This window comes from Micropterus dolomieu, linkage group LG12 (genome assembly GCF_021292245.1).
Source record: "Micropterus dolomieu isolate WLL.071019.BEF.003 ecotype Adirondacks linkage group LG12, ASM2129224v1, whole genome shotgun sequence".
In the NCBI taxonomy this organism is placed as follows: domain Eukaryota; kingdom Metazoa; phylum Chordata; class Actinopteri; order Centrarchiformes; family Centrarchidae; genus Micropterus; species Micropterus dolomieu.
Window position 1 is genome coordinate 8,630,540 of NC_060161.1, and position 13,899 is coordinate 8,644,438.

The 13,899-nt window shown below is 42.1% G+C and overlaps 1 protein-coding gene across 9 annotated transcripts in view; it reads left to right on the forward strand.

Moving 5' to 3' along the window:
- ank2b (ankyrin 2b, neuronal) overlaps positions 1 to 13,899 on the forward strand; it is a 235,728-nt gene that overhangs the window by 133,118 nt on the left and 88,711 nt on the right. For all 9 annotated transcript variants that reach the window (XM_046064554.1, XM_046064558.1, XM_046064560.1 and 6 more), the window contains exon 2: positions 8,930 to 9,031. In XM_046064554.1, coding sequence (XP_045920510.1) covers positions 8,930 to 9,031 — 102 coding nt within the window. The remainder of the gene's footprint in view (positions 1 to 8,929; positions 9,032 to 13,899) is intronic.

Sequence of the window (13,899 nt, forward strand, 5' to 3'; positions counted from 1 at the left end):
CTTGCCACAATTCTGTCTCTGAGCTCTTCAGGCAGTTCCTTTGACCTCATGATTCTCATTTGCTCTGACATGCACTGTGAGCTGTAAGGTCTTATATAGACAGGTGTGTGGCTTTCCTAATCAAGTCCAATCAGTATAATCAAACACAGCTGGACTCAAATGAAGGTGTAGAACCATCTCAAGGATGATCAGAAGAAATAGACAGCACCTGAGTTAAATATGAGTGTCACGGCAAAGGGTCTGAATACTTATGACCATGTGATATTTCAGTTTTTCTTTTTAAATAAATTTGCAAACATTTCTACATTTCTGTTTTTTTCTGTCAAGATGGGGTGCTGAGTGTACATTACTGAGAAATAAAATGAACTTTTTTGATTTTTGGAAAATGGCTGCAATGAAACAAAGAGTGAAAAATTTAAAGGGGTCTGAATACTTTCCGTACCCACTGTATATTGGACACAATGGACACCAACACGTCTCCAAACAAATCCCAATGTTGCTCTGTAACTGCTGGATGCATAGATATCCAGATGTTTTCCAACTCCCATATGATCTTTTTTAAAGGCCTTGATATGTCAAAGGTTTGCATTACATGTTTCAAGCCAGGAGGGTCCAGACTGTTGGACTTGAGAGTGGTGACACCTGGCAGCACCAGTTCCAGCTGAGCTTCTATTATCTGATAGGATGAAAGAGAGAGGATGAGAGGAGAAACACAAAGAGAAAAGTCAGTGAAACTGCAAAGAGACAAATAGAGCTGAACTTCATTACAACATTTAGACTGTCTCTGTGAATGAATGTGGTGAAGTCAAACATACTGAGTGCCATCAGCATTCTGACTAGACACTCTATAAACATAGATGTACTGTTACACCGGCTGATGAACATGTAAATATATACCCTAACTTTTTGTTGACGGGAACCATCCAAATGGTACCAAAAAAAAGCCCAAATCATCACAATCTGCAGAAAACCGCCCAATCTGTGTACATTGCATCAGACTTTAAAGTGGACCTATTGGTCTGGTGCACTGGTGTTAAGGTAGAGGGTAGAAGAGATGTGTCCACCCAACCTGTCAGTACGTCAGGGATCTATATGCACAGTGAGGAGTTTAAGGTCCTTGAGCTTTGTGACAATCTAGGAGAGATCTATGGTTTTAAACAAGGAACTGCAGACAATGTCGACCATTATGCACTTCTAGTTTGCTGGAAGGATTTGGACATTGGAACATTCTAGTAAACACTTGACTTGACAGCTAAACTAAGGACCAGTTATCAGCCCCATATCTCTGTACTAAAGGTCACTTTTACTGTAATCCATTTTTATTACATTTATTGTGTATATTGTGTTCTACTGCCTGGTTAAAATCGCATAGGTCAAATCAAGCATTAAATTGTAACTGTTCCCTAATCATCATGTTTATATAGCTTATGTTGTGCTCATAAACCATTCCATCTTCTTTACAGTCACATCCCACCCACCACCTGTGTTTAGACATGGTCTATTCTGAAAAGCTCTACATCTTGACCCATGACCCCCTCTCAAACTGATATACTGTAGTCAGGTGCAGTTTCAAAGGCGCTGTCATATCCTCCTATTTATGAGTTGTAGCAGATATGTGCATGTTTAGTGGTTAAAAAAAGCCCTTATTTTAGTCAAGCATTACAAAAGGATGCAATCAAGCATGTAGTAGAAAAAGGAAAATAATTATTGATCAAATATTTTTGCATTTATCAATTAAACCATTAGTTGCTGCCTCTATGCCCTAAAGGTAACTTCTTCTAATAGAAAATGCTCACTTTGCATGCTGTAGCACAATCTAGATGACTCGTTTGTACTTAAAATGCATACTTTGGGTGGATGCATGGATGGGTCAGACACAGGACTTTTGACCCAGGAGACCAGTGTCCCATGTGAAACCAAAAGTCAACGTTGACTTATTATTTTAACCCAAACCATGATATTATCCTGTAACAAACTAAGTAGCTTTGGTGCCAAAACCGAACCAAACAGCGACAGTTTCACAACATGTTAGAAAGGTTTCTGGCAGAGAGTAACAATTTAAATAACAAATTGTTATTTAAACAAAACAATCAGTGTGAATCAAAGAATTTTCTTTGTGAATTAGAAAATGGTCAGCGGTCCACCTGCCCCCCTATGAAATCTGGCACATATGTTGTGGATCACTAGTGTATAAGTATATATGATACAGCTGTATTGGTACAGTCGTATGAAACCACTACATGGGTGCTCCCTCAGCCATATGGATCAAAATCTGTCTGAAATAAATAATCCTCCAGGTCCTGCACTGATGATTGTATGCTAAAAGGTCCATAGGGACAGCTCTGATAGGCTGGAAACAGCCGCTGGCTGCTTTAATCATAATAGTAATGAAGGGAATGGAAACACAGGGAAGGTGAATGTGGTGTATATTATCGGGACCTACTATAGTTCCAGCTATGTCAGCTTGAGGATAATGAATTAGGACAGGCTATTTATACTCTGCATGAATGGTCTGTAGTAAGTGATTACATCGTTAATGTCGCTGCGGGGAGAAAACTTCCAGGTGTGACGGAAAAGCAGGGTTTTATTTGGCAAAATGTGGTTTGTTTTTGTCGTTGCATTGATTGAAGTGCCGCCATAATCTCAAAAATGTGGGTGTGTTCATGGACTACTGTGTGCAAAGCAACTCAAAGGAGCTGTTAATATCAGAAACACACAGAGAGCCAGCACCAATGGGAGGAGTGCAGTTGCTAGTAAACACAGATACTGTTATTCCGTCCTGACAGCTAGGAATAGAATGTGCCTCTTCAATCAAATAAACAAGGACACGGTTGCAACTTGTGTGTGTGTGTGTGTGTATGTGTGCATACTTTTAGCCTTGTTCTAATGTGGGCCAAATGTCTTTAAAGAGGTCATATTCTGCTTTTGTCTTTTCCCCTCTCCTTTATTGAGTTATATATCTTTTTTGTGCATGTAACAGGTTTGCAAAGTGAAAAAGCCCAAAGTCCAGCCCAAAGGGAGTTCCCATCTCCCACAGAAATTCTGCTCTGAACTGCCTGAAAACAGCTCGTCTGGTGTCCAGCCTTTTCTTCCGCTGCCGACACATGCATCATAATGCTCGCTTAGCGGATAGTCAGACACACCCTCAAAAACACTGGTGGAAACACACTGAGCTTCAACACACAGTGACAAGACGTCCGCCTGCTGCCTCTCCTCTCCCTTCCAAACACTAGCTACCCTCCAACCAGTCAGTGGACAGAAAGTTGTTACTGTGATGTAGAGACAGAGCTCAGGTAAAACTTTATGGATGAAAGATACTTTTGTTACAGATTAATAACTCACCACTCTGAAACTCTTGCTCTAGTCCATGTTGCTAAGCTGGTAAGGGGGAGCACGTACAACTTAACTGCAGCCGTGTTTACCGGCTTTTCAGGGCTCGCCCTACTCTGCTTCTGATTAGCTAGTGGTCCTTAACAAGTTACTACGCATGTGCAACTCCCAACAAAGATCTTTTAGAAGTGAGATGTATCACTCCACATCTAAAACGAAGCATTCATACAGCAATGTGCTATTCTGGAGGATGGAAAAGTTACATTTATGATCATGATTAATTGCGTACTGTAGGGGTGGCCAAACCTTTTTGATTAGGGGCCAAATAGAGAAAAATATAGGAATTCAAAGCCCAAATTCTGATATTTTCAGGGTCTGAAAAAGTATTCTTTTGTCTACCACTTAGAAATTTTATTGGCCACTTTTGAAATGTTGATGGAAATGAGACTGAATCATTGAGCGGTGAAACTGAACCTTAGCCTGCATAAAATATAACCAAAATAATGAGTTCAAATATGCCAAAAAGCTCCACAGAGCTGCAGAGTTGGGTAATAATTCTCTGAAATGAATACACTTAAGGTAATTATCTTTAGCACTTTAACACACACTATTGGTGTTAATAAACTATTAACATTTTGTTCAGTTAGCCAGAAGTTAAGAACAAAAAGCTAACATGAGTTAAGTCCTGACTCTTTTTATGTTCCTGTATTCAAGACTTCACCAACAGCTCAACTACTTCATTTTGCGTACAGGAGAGCAGTTTCCAATCATTAAACATGTTTGATGCAAAATATAACGTCTAGTTCACGTTACCCGAAAACGCTTCCCTTCTTTATGACATAAATGTTGCCCAAGTATCTCAAGCATGAATATTTTAAAAATGTGCTGACTTGTCAACACAGTGTGTGCATAAGTCCCCATTTGTCACAGGGTTTATCTTCTCCGTCAAAATCGTCTATGGGAGCTCTAAACGGGAGCTCTTTTTTTACAGTGGACATTTTGAGAGGCCATAGCAGGAAAAGCTGATGTAATGTGTAATTAATAACATTGATGAGGGCTGTTTCCGTTTAGATGTTCCACTTCCAGGGCCCAGCTGCATGTTGGCTCACTGACATGTCAGTGGAATGGAGTCATCATTCATTTTAGAAGTTGCATGTGCTTCACCTTCAAAAAGTCAGATTGTCTGCCATGGTCTATTGGAAATGAGCATGGCACTTCATTCTTGACCTTAGAAACAGTAGTTTGACAAAATAATCTTAATTTCCCTACAGCTTTTAACCACACCACACAGCCTTCATGAACACTCAGTTCAGATTATTTTGTCAAAGCCAACAATTAACTTTTCCCCCTGTGTGCTGGTAGTGGCTGACCATGTTGATTTGATTAAATCCTAAAACCAAAACTGTGCTTACTGGATTTATACGTAAGTGTTAGTTAGATCCATGCTAAACTGTTAAGTGAAAAACTTGAAGTGTTAGTGTGGGTGCTACTCTCACTCATCATTACACATCATTTATGTGTTATTTTTGTGTAGCTAATCTTAGCTAGCAAATTACAAATCGAGCATATAGCATTAGTACAGGCAGGCAACAAAGTCACGCTCATCTCACAATCCCAGCATGTCAGCTGACAGCAGCCATCTTGAGCCAGCCACATCAGCTGACCGCTCAGCTGATTTCCCTTTCAGCATTCGTTAGCAAATTCCACACAAGGCGCCTTATTTAAGATCCTTTAGCCTGCCTACCCTTGCTGCTTCCTCCGCGAGCCATTTTTAACCCGCCGCCACCCCAGCTCCTCCTTTCAAGCCATTCCTGACCAATCAATGTAATTTCTGTTATTGATGCTGCTCTGTTCGGTACCCTGGGAGGCGCTCTTTGCTGCTGCTCTCTCTGCATCAGGCTTTCCATGTATGCACAAGGATAGGCAGGGAGGTCTTCCTTTTCTGCCTTATGGCTTTCCACGTAGGCCAAGATCCTCCCTGTCCCTAAACAGAGCTGTACAACCAAACATAACTACTGCAGAGTTCTTTGATAAAGTTCTCCTGACTGAACTAGTGCAATTGGTACATTCTGACAAACAAGACACGCTCATAATAATTGTGATAATAAAAAGGTTCAGAGAAAGGGAATGTGTGTGTGTGTGTGTGTCTCAAAAGGATCTGACATGGTTCTGGATACACACACACACATAAATGTCCAGTATATCTCACATGTGAATGACACCCTGATGCCATGGCGTGCCGCTGTGTTTGACAGACAGTTCTAAAGGAAGTAATGCTCTACATGTTTTCTGTGCTTACTTTGCTGACAGACAGAAAGCCTTGTTGTCATGGTTACCTCCAGTGAGGGCAGTGCTAGTCTCCGTGGTAACTGGGAGGGGCAAGGATGCTCCCGGCCTGGGCACTGGGTCTCGCACAGTGTGTATGTGTGTGTAGGAGTGTAGGGGATTGTTTTGCATTATTGATAAAGCTCCTCGCACTCCACAGATGAAGACAGTGACTTTATAAATGAATGTTTGATGTAATGTGGTGGTGGAGGAGCTTTAGGAGCTTCGTTACGCTTGGCAGGTTTGATTAAGTCATGAAGTAATGTGTCTAGACACAGCTGAAAGAGAAGCAGGAGCAGATAGTTATAGAAAGCATGCACTTTACGATTATATATTACAGATACAGTAGAAATGATGCAGCCAGTGTGGTTGGGACACAAGGTTATTTATTTTTCATTTTACATATCTACCTAACTCCATTATAAAATGTACATTTTGAACAGTAATGAAAGCAATAACCTTTATGCACATTCAAAAAATTTCCCATCTAAGAGAGTGACAAACTGACTAAGCTCCTTATAACCAGGAGTTATGAAACCGTTTCTGTAGGAAGCTGGCTACCACAATTCTCCCTTTATCTCTAATGGTAAGTGTTTTTCATTGAAAAGCCTCACTTGTCTGAGAGTCCTGTTGGTCTGAGTGTCACTATAGCAACCCAGCAGTTGCAGAAAGATGATTAGGGTATGGTCTTGCATAATGTGACTCGGCAGCTCTGGAGGGAATGTGAGGATATTATCAGGCAGGCTTGCTTGTGGGTAATGGCTGCTTTGTCCAGTGCTGCTAGAAAACAATGCTAACACTGTACCAACATGTATGAGTCTGTATGAACAAGTCTACCCAGGGCTTAGTAGACATATTTTCTGTTTTATTGTAAATGAGATTGTTTTTCTAAGAGTTCTTATAAGGTCACTCCGAATTCCCACTTTACAATCCATTCAGGTACCAGATGTTCAATTGCACATGTGTCCCATTGTTTAATGTTCATCAATTGACGACCGTAATACAGACAGAGTCTTGACTACTTAGTCAAGGGTGTAGTACCTGGCACGTGCCAAACATGGGACTAAATGTGATCAAATTGCTGCTTTTATGAAGAGTTGATGCAGGCATGTCATTGCAGTTGACCCGCATCGACTTGCAATGTGTGCCAAGACACTGCTGGTGTTTACTGCCCTTTAGAGTTGCAGCTTGTTCTTTCAGTTCCAGGGATCAGACTATTCGTTGTCATCACTTCATTAAAGGAACACTCTGACATTTTGGGAAATCCTTTTGTTTGCTCTCTTACCCAGAATCAGATAAGGAGCTTAGCACAAAGACTGGAAACTGCTAGCCTAGCTCTATTAAAACTAAAAGTAACGGCATGCACAGTGGTAGTAGTAAGTACTGCCCCGGGGCCTCAACCATTAGGGGCCCTAAAAGCCCCATTTATTGTGTCAATTAATGGTAAAGAACAATCAACATCAACATCTATCTCCAACAGGCTTCAAGTCTCTGCAAGTTGAATTTGTAGTGTAGTAGCATGAATTGTAAACTGCCTGTACTTGAATGTTGTGTGTGGATAGTCGACTAAAACATGGAGGTACATCAGTATCGTCCTTTGAGATGATCATGGGGGTGTGCAGAAAGCTCGAGTAGCTGAGACTGAGTGATGCAGTGCAGTGCTCTGCAGTAGCCAGACAGCTGACTGCAGGTCAGCTAGAAACATGAGACCACAGCTATTTGTATGAGTGTGAAGTAGACATCAGTGCTGCAGTGTCGCTGCTCATTTTATACATAATCAGTGCTGCATTCTTTCCTCTGATCACTGCATTCTGAATGTGAAACTGTGCGCAGTGTTGTGCTGTAGGTGACCGAGTGACTGTGAAAAAAGGAAAGGACACACAAAACTCTGACTCTAATAACGGTCAACTCTGAAGAAGTTTGCCAGTGAAATTTGACCTTGACAGCCAATGAGAGACCATTATTCAGCTAGAAAACAAACAGAACATCCACTATATTATCCATGAGCAAGACAGTGGTGTACTAGTATGAGTGGTGCTACAGTGTTTCTGTCTCTGACCTCCCCGTGGAAGGACTAACGCAGTTTGAATGCAGTAAAAATAAGCATCACACAGTGTTTTTCCACAAGGAGGAGAGAGCTGGGAGCTTTGAACAAGTTGTGTGTGAGCCAGGATTTTAGCTTTAGTGAAGGCACCAAGAGGAAAGTGCTGAATCATTCTGCCTCCTTACAGTCCTGGTCCGTTTCCAACTGCATCTCACTCAGCATCCAAAAACAGACAGGGGACATGTCCTTCCCAAACTACAGACACACATTATTGCACACTAAGGAAAACAAATTCTACTAATTATGGCTCCACAGTTATTGTAGATAATCATTTATTGTGATTGTATTACAGAAAGTGTAAGTAGTCATACATTCTGTCATTTTACTACGGATGAAATTATAATTAAAATAAATTATTTCCCCTTGTGCCGGGGACCCCCTGGAACCTCTTCAAGGACTCCTGGGGGTCCCCGAACCCCAATTAAAGAACCACTGCTTTAAGAAACTAATTTTTGCTTAAAAAAAACTAGCTGGAACATGTTGATTGCATGGATGTGCATACATAGATAATATTGTTAAAGTTTATTTCTACAAACAGCCTGCTTACATTAGTTTAGACTCACCTTCATTATCATTGCTCACAGTATCTAAGAGTACAACAAATTAAAGGTGCCCTGTGGGATTATGTTCACGTCCATGCTACTCACCAAACCAAATTGTGTGAGTTCTTGAGCTCTAATAAATGCGTTGAATGTATTTCCTTCCTCATAAAACATTTGCAAATTCGATTAGTTCGAAGTGTTTGAAGTCTAGCATTGTTTCAGTGTTTCCTGTCCCACAGTCTTCTTCTTCACTGCCTTTGCTGGTGCATTGCTGCATTTCTTGTCATGTTACTGCCACCTGTTGATCACTGGAATAATGTAAAACCATTGGCAGGACTGTTCTGTTGTGTCACCCGTGTGACCAGATGTGCCAACACTATTAAAAGTATGTGTAATTAAGTATTTTTTAAAAACTAATGAGCCCAACACAATGAACACATTAGGTAGTTTTGTGTATGTGTCAGAAACAACTGTGTTAAAAGGATAAGGCTGCAATATACAAACTGGTCGGTAGAGTGGTAAAATGATGTGATTACCATCCTTCTTGACAGCCAGTAACAAAATGTAAATGTGATTTGGACATTATGTAGATTCTTTTTGAAATATATTTCCTCTGTGACTCTTCTAGTCGGACAGCAACACCAGTTTCCTGCGAGCGGCGAGGGCAGGGAACATCGACAAGGTTTTGGAATATCTGAAAGGGGGAGTGGACATCAGCACCTGCAATCAGGTAGGACACAGATAGCATCATTCACCACACTCACACACTCTCTACGGCTGCACAGTACGAACAAAACGTTTTTTTATACATGGTATATTTTGACGGAAGTGTAGGAAGACATTGTCCAACATGGCTGGACTGGAACAAAATCATGGCCCTGGCATTTTTGGCCCCAGACCGACACCCTATAATCGGTCAAACACCCCCCACCAGTAAACCATTCTTGCGGTCCCCTTAAATATGCAAACTCTACTATTCCCCCAAGCTGTTCATCTTATTTTATTGGATACTAACTAACTCTTCAGACTTCAAGTATCCAAATCTTGATGATGACAATTGTTTAAAGTGCTTAATGATTAGCAGGTCACCTTTTTGTTTTATATTACAGTTCAGAGAGGAGTCATACTTGTGATAGGGCAATGACAGCAAGAGTTTGCTTGGGGAATTTGAACTACAGTTGACTTCTCTGCAGGTGCACTAGTGCTCACCGCCTACCACCTGAACATGCATGCGAACTGGACAGCAGCACCAACAGTTTTAACGTACTCTAGGTGGAGAAAGGTCTGGAGAAGGCTACATGCAGCCCTACGTCACCCCACAGATAGTAAATAGCAGTAGTCTATACCATATGACCCGGGGCGGCTGTGGCTCAGGGGTTAGAGCGGTCGTCCACTTATCACAAGGTCGGTGGTTTGATTTTCCCCACCTTTTCCTTTATGGCAGTCACTGCTGTCGCTGTTGACGTTTGGCTCTGACGCAGAGAGCATTGAATCAGCATTTCATTTGGGAGTTGCCTTCTAATATTATGCATGCGTCCTAAGTGGCATTGCTTACTGGGCTACTTAAATTTAATCGTCATTGTTAAAGTTGTTAGTTACACCTGTGCTTTTCCTCCTACAAAAAGTCAAAATATAGTTTCAGACTTTTGGAATAAGAAGTGGATGAAAAACAGAATGATTTTACTTTTTACAGAGGGCAAGTGCACAGCTTTGTTTATAAAATAGCTTCGGCTGCCAACTTCACACTTTCTAACACAGTTAGGTTGTGGTTGTTATTTCCTTAAAGTTGTAGTAAGTGATTTTTTGGCCACCTGCGGACAGGGGAACAAGCTAAAAATTTACATATCCAGCAGACACAGCATTATCCAATTGGAAGCTTGTTTGTATCCACATGGTTAATGTAAGTGCAATATTCACGGTGTTTTTAGCTCTGGTTTGGTTTCCACCAACTCCTGAGGAAAGTATCTTGTTCTTTAGCTGCTATATGCTCCACTGTGTTCACCTGCTAGTCTCCAACTTTGCCTGTCTGCAGTTTGGTGCTAAGCAGGCAGTGTATAGTGAGTTTATCAGAGCTATGCTGCTGAGGGAAACTGCAGAGTTGGTGATAATTCTTTATGGATTTGTCACTACAGGCAACACTTTTAACATTACACATAGTCTTTTAATCCATTTTTTATATTAAAATAATATTAATAATGCAGCTTTAACTTACATGTTAAGTGTGTATCTAATTAGCATACAATCCACATAATGTATTTTCTGCTCATGTTGTCCACCTAATATAATCTCCACATGCACATTTTGTGTTATCATATAAAAATGGCTTTACAGTCCTGTAGGGAGGAGCGAGTGTTTCTTGTGGGCCTAGTCATTATCTAGTCTCCTCTAAGCCAATTAGCATTACAGACATGGAAGAGGGGGTCAGTGAAACCCGATAGGATGTAAACAGTCCTGTCCTGGCAACAGTCATAATGACCTGCCCAGTAAACAAGTCACATGGAGTGGAACGCCAAGATATGCTGGTAGCTTTGTAGCCACCAGCATCTCTTGTGTGGAGAGGTTTTTTGTTATCAGCTGTTCACTTGTGCCCTTGAAGATATTTTGTGCTCCTGTGTTTCTCTCAAGCTATGTTTTTGTCCCACTGTCCAATACATTTTAAGCAAATTTGAAATGCTCGGCAGAAAACGCAAATGAGGTGTATCTCAGCTGAGTAGTGTGAATAAAAAAGTTTAAATGTCACTCATAGTAAATGTCACATGTCTAAGTAGCGCAGAGAAATTGTTTTAACAGTTAGGGGTCCAAATCCCCAAATATTTAATTACCAGTTGCCATAGGTTTCCCACAATTAATAAGATTCAGAGACATGGGTTTCGACCGGAAGGAAGATTTAAATATTATTATATTATTATATTATTATTATAATTAAAAATCAGGTTTTGGGCAATTTTATTTACTGCACAAGCTCAAACAATAAAAACAGATAAGATGTAGATGCCAATGCTGCCAGAAATGCTAAGGGATGAAAGCAGCTACAAAAGCCAGTCATGCAAGGGGGGTTACCTGTGGGCCACCCAGGTGCCTTGACATCACTACTCCCACTGGTGCGCAGCCACTTAAAGACAAAATACACACATACAACACACAATAAAACTAGGTTAAACATGCGCACACAGCTGTCACATACACCACCACATGCAGTGAAGGGGAAAGGGGTTCCCAAAATCCACCACCCTATGGAGTAGTGCGGATACTATACAGGCCACAGAGCTGCCGAATCAGAGCACTTTCAAAATTTCTGCCTTGGTCTGAATGAATGCGTGCAGGAACCCCAAACCGGTAAAACCATTCCTTCACCAACACCTGCGCCACCGTGGTCGCCTTCTGGTCTCGTGTGGGTATGGCCAGTGTAAATTTTTTGAAAACATCAGTCATCACTAAAACTTGCTCTCTACCATCTCTGGAAGGCTCCACAAATGAGATGTCAATAGCTAGTATTTGGTTGGGTCTGGCAGCCATTTGTCAGTCTCTTGGGGGCTCGGATCTGTGGCTGAATGCTTTTTGCCACTGCACACCTTCTACACTGCTTAATATCTTCTCCCATCCCAGGCCAGTAGCAGCGTTGCTTAACCAGTTCAGTGGTTCTCTCAATTCCCTGGTGTCCATGGTTTTGATGTAGCTGTTGTAGCACTTCTTCCTTTAGGCACTCAGGCAAGATTATCTGCTGGACCTCCTCTCCCCCCTCCGGCCTGACAATCCTGCGGTAAAGGAGACCATCAACAACATGGATACGGTCCCACTGCTGCATTTTCCTTCGTGCTGACATTCGCAGGGTTTCCTTTTCAGCCCGGCTAGACATTCTCTGGTGCTGCCAAAAGGGAAGAAAGGCACTTAGGGCAGGGTCATTTTCCTGGAGGGCCTTTAGGTCAGTTGTTGTGTGGGAAGGAAGAACAGAGATAGCTGCTTGAAAGACCTGCTGATATTGGTTTGAGGGTAGATACATTAGACCCTGTATCTAACAGTTTACCACTAATCCCCCTAAACTCACAGCTACTTTACGGCAAGGGCCTAGCAACTGGGAGACAGCAGCAGCTCTTACTGGGCTATCTTGCGTAGTGTGGTCAGCAACGTCCCCTCCAGGGTGGCTTAACAAGTGGGGGGCTAGGAATTCACCGGGCTGGGAGGCCACAGTAGCTTGGACCTGAGGAGGATGACCGGGAGAAGAAAAAGCTGGGCGAGAGACCCTCTCATTATCACAGTCCCGAGCATAATGACCAGGTCTTTGGCAGCGAGGACAGGTCACCGTTCTAAAGTTGTTGGACTGGCTGGAAGATGCATGCAATGCTATAATGTTCTGTGTCAACAAGTTAATCTGATCTTACTGCTTCAGATTCTTTATGCAGGAAGGAAGGCCCACTGAGCCATGTGGCATCAGAGAGACAAGCAGCAGAGATGGACCTGGTTGCGCAGGCTGCAGGATTTTGGTCAGTTGGAATGTACTTCCATTGTTGTGGCTGAGAGGATCTGTGGATGCGAATGATCCAATTGCTCACGTACACATAGAAGCGTCTCGTTTTGTTGTAAATATATCCCAAGACGACCTTGCTATCTGTATAAAAGGTCATAGAGTCAATTGGGATGTCAAGCTCGGATGAAACAACATCTGCCAACTCTACTGCCAGCGCAGCGGCACAGAGCTCCAGTCTTGGAACTGTATGTTCAGGCCTCGGAGCCAGTTTTGCCTTACCCATGACAAAGCCTGTGTGGGAGTTTCCACGTTCATCAATCACTGTAAGGTAAGCAACTGCTGCTATAGCCTGTGGATGCATCTGAAAAGATGGAAAGTTCCCTCCTTTTTGCTGTGGAAGGAGACACCTTGGTGTAGGGTCTTTTGATCCACAAGTCACCAAGATCTTTTAGTGAATCTCATCAGGATGTCCACTGGACTTTCATCTCCTCAGGCAATGGTGAATCCCAATCACCTTTCCCCTGGGTAAGCTCTCGTAGGATGTGCTTTCCTTGACTGACAACAGGAGCTACAAACCCCAGAGGGTCATAGATGCTGTTCACAACAGATAAGACACAACAGCGGGTGAAGGGTTTCTCTTCATTATCAACTTTAAAGATGAAACTGTCAGACACCAAATCCCAGTTAAGGCCCAGGCTACGCTGTACTGGAGGAGTATCTGCGCCTAAGTCCAAATCTTTCAGGTCATTGGCAAGATCTTGAGATGGGAAAACATCCATAACTTCTTTGCTGTTAGGGGCAATTTTGTGCAGCCTCAGGTTTGAGCTTGCAAGATTGTCCTGGGTCTTCTTCAGCAGACTGATTGCACCTGTAGCACTGGGAAGTGACTTAAGTCCGTCGTCAACATAGAAGTCACGGTTGATAAACTGTCTTACATCAGGGTCATGGTGCTGTCCTCCTTCTTTCACGGACTCTCTAAGGCAGTAAGTAGCAACTGCTGGACTTGGGCTGTTACCAAAGACGTGCACAGTCATGCAGTACTCAATAACATCCTGAGCAGGATTATTATCTTGGAACCACAAGATAGATAGATAGATAGATAGATAGATAGATAGATACTTTATTTATCCCAA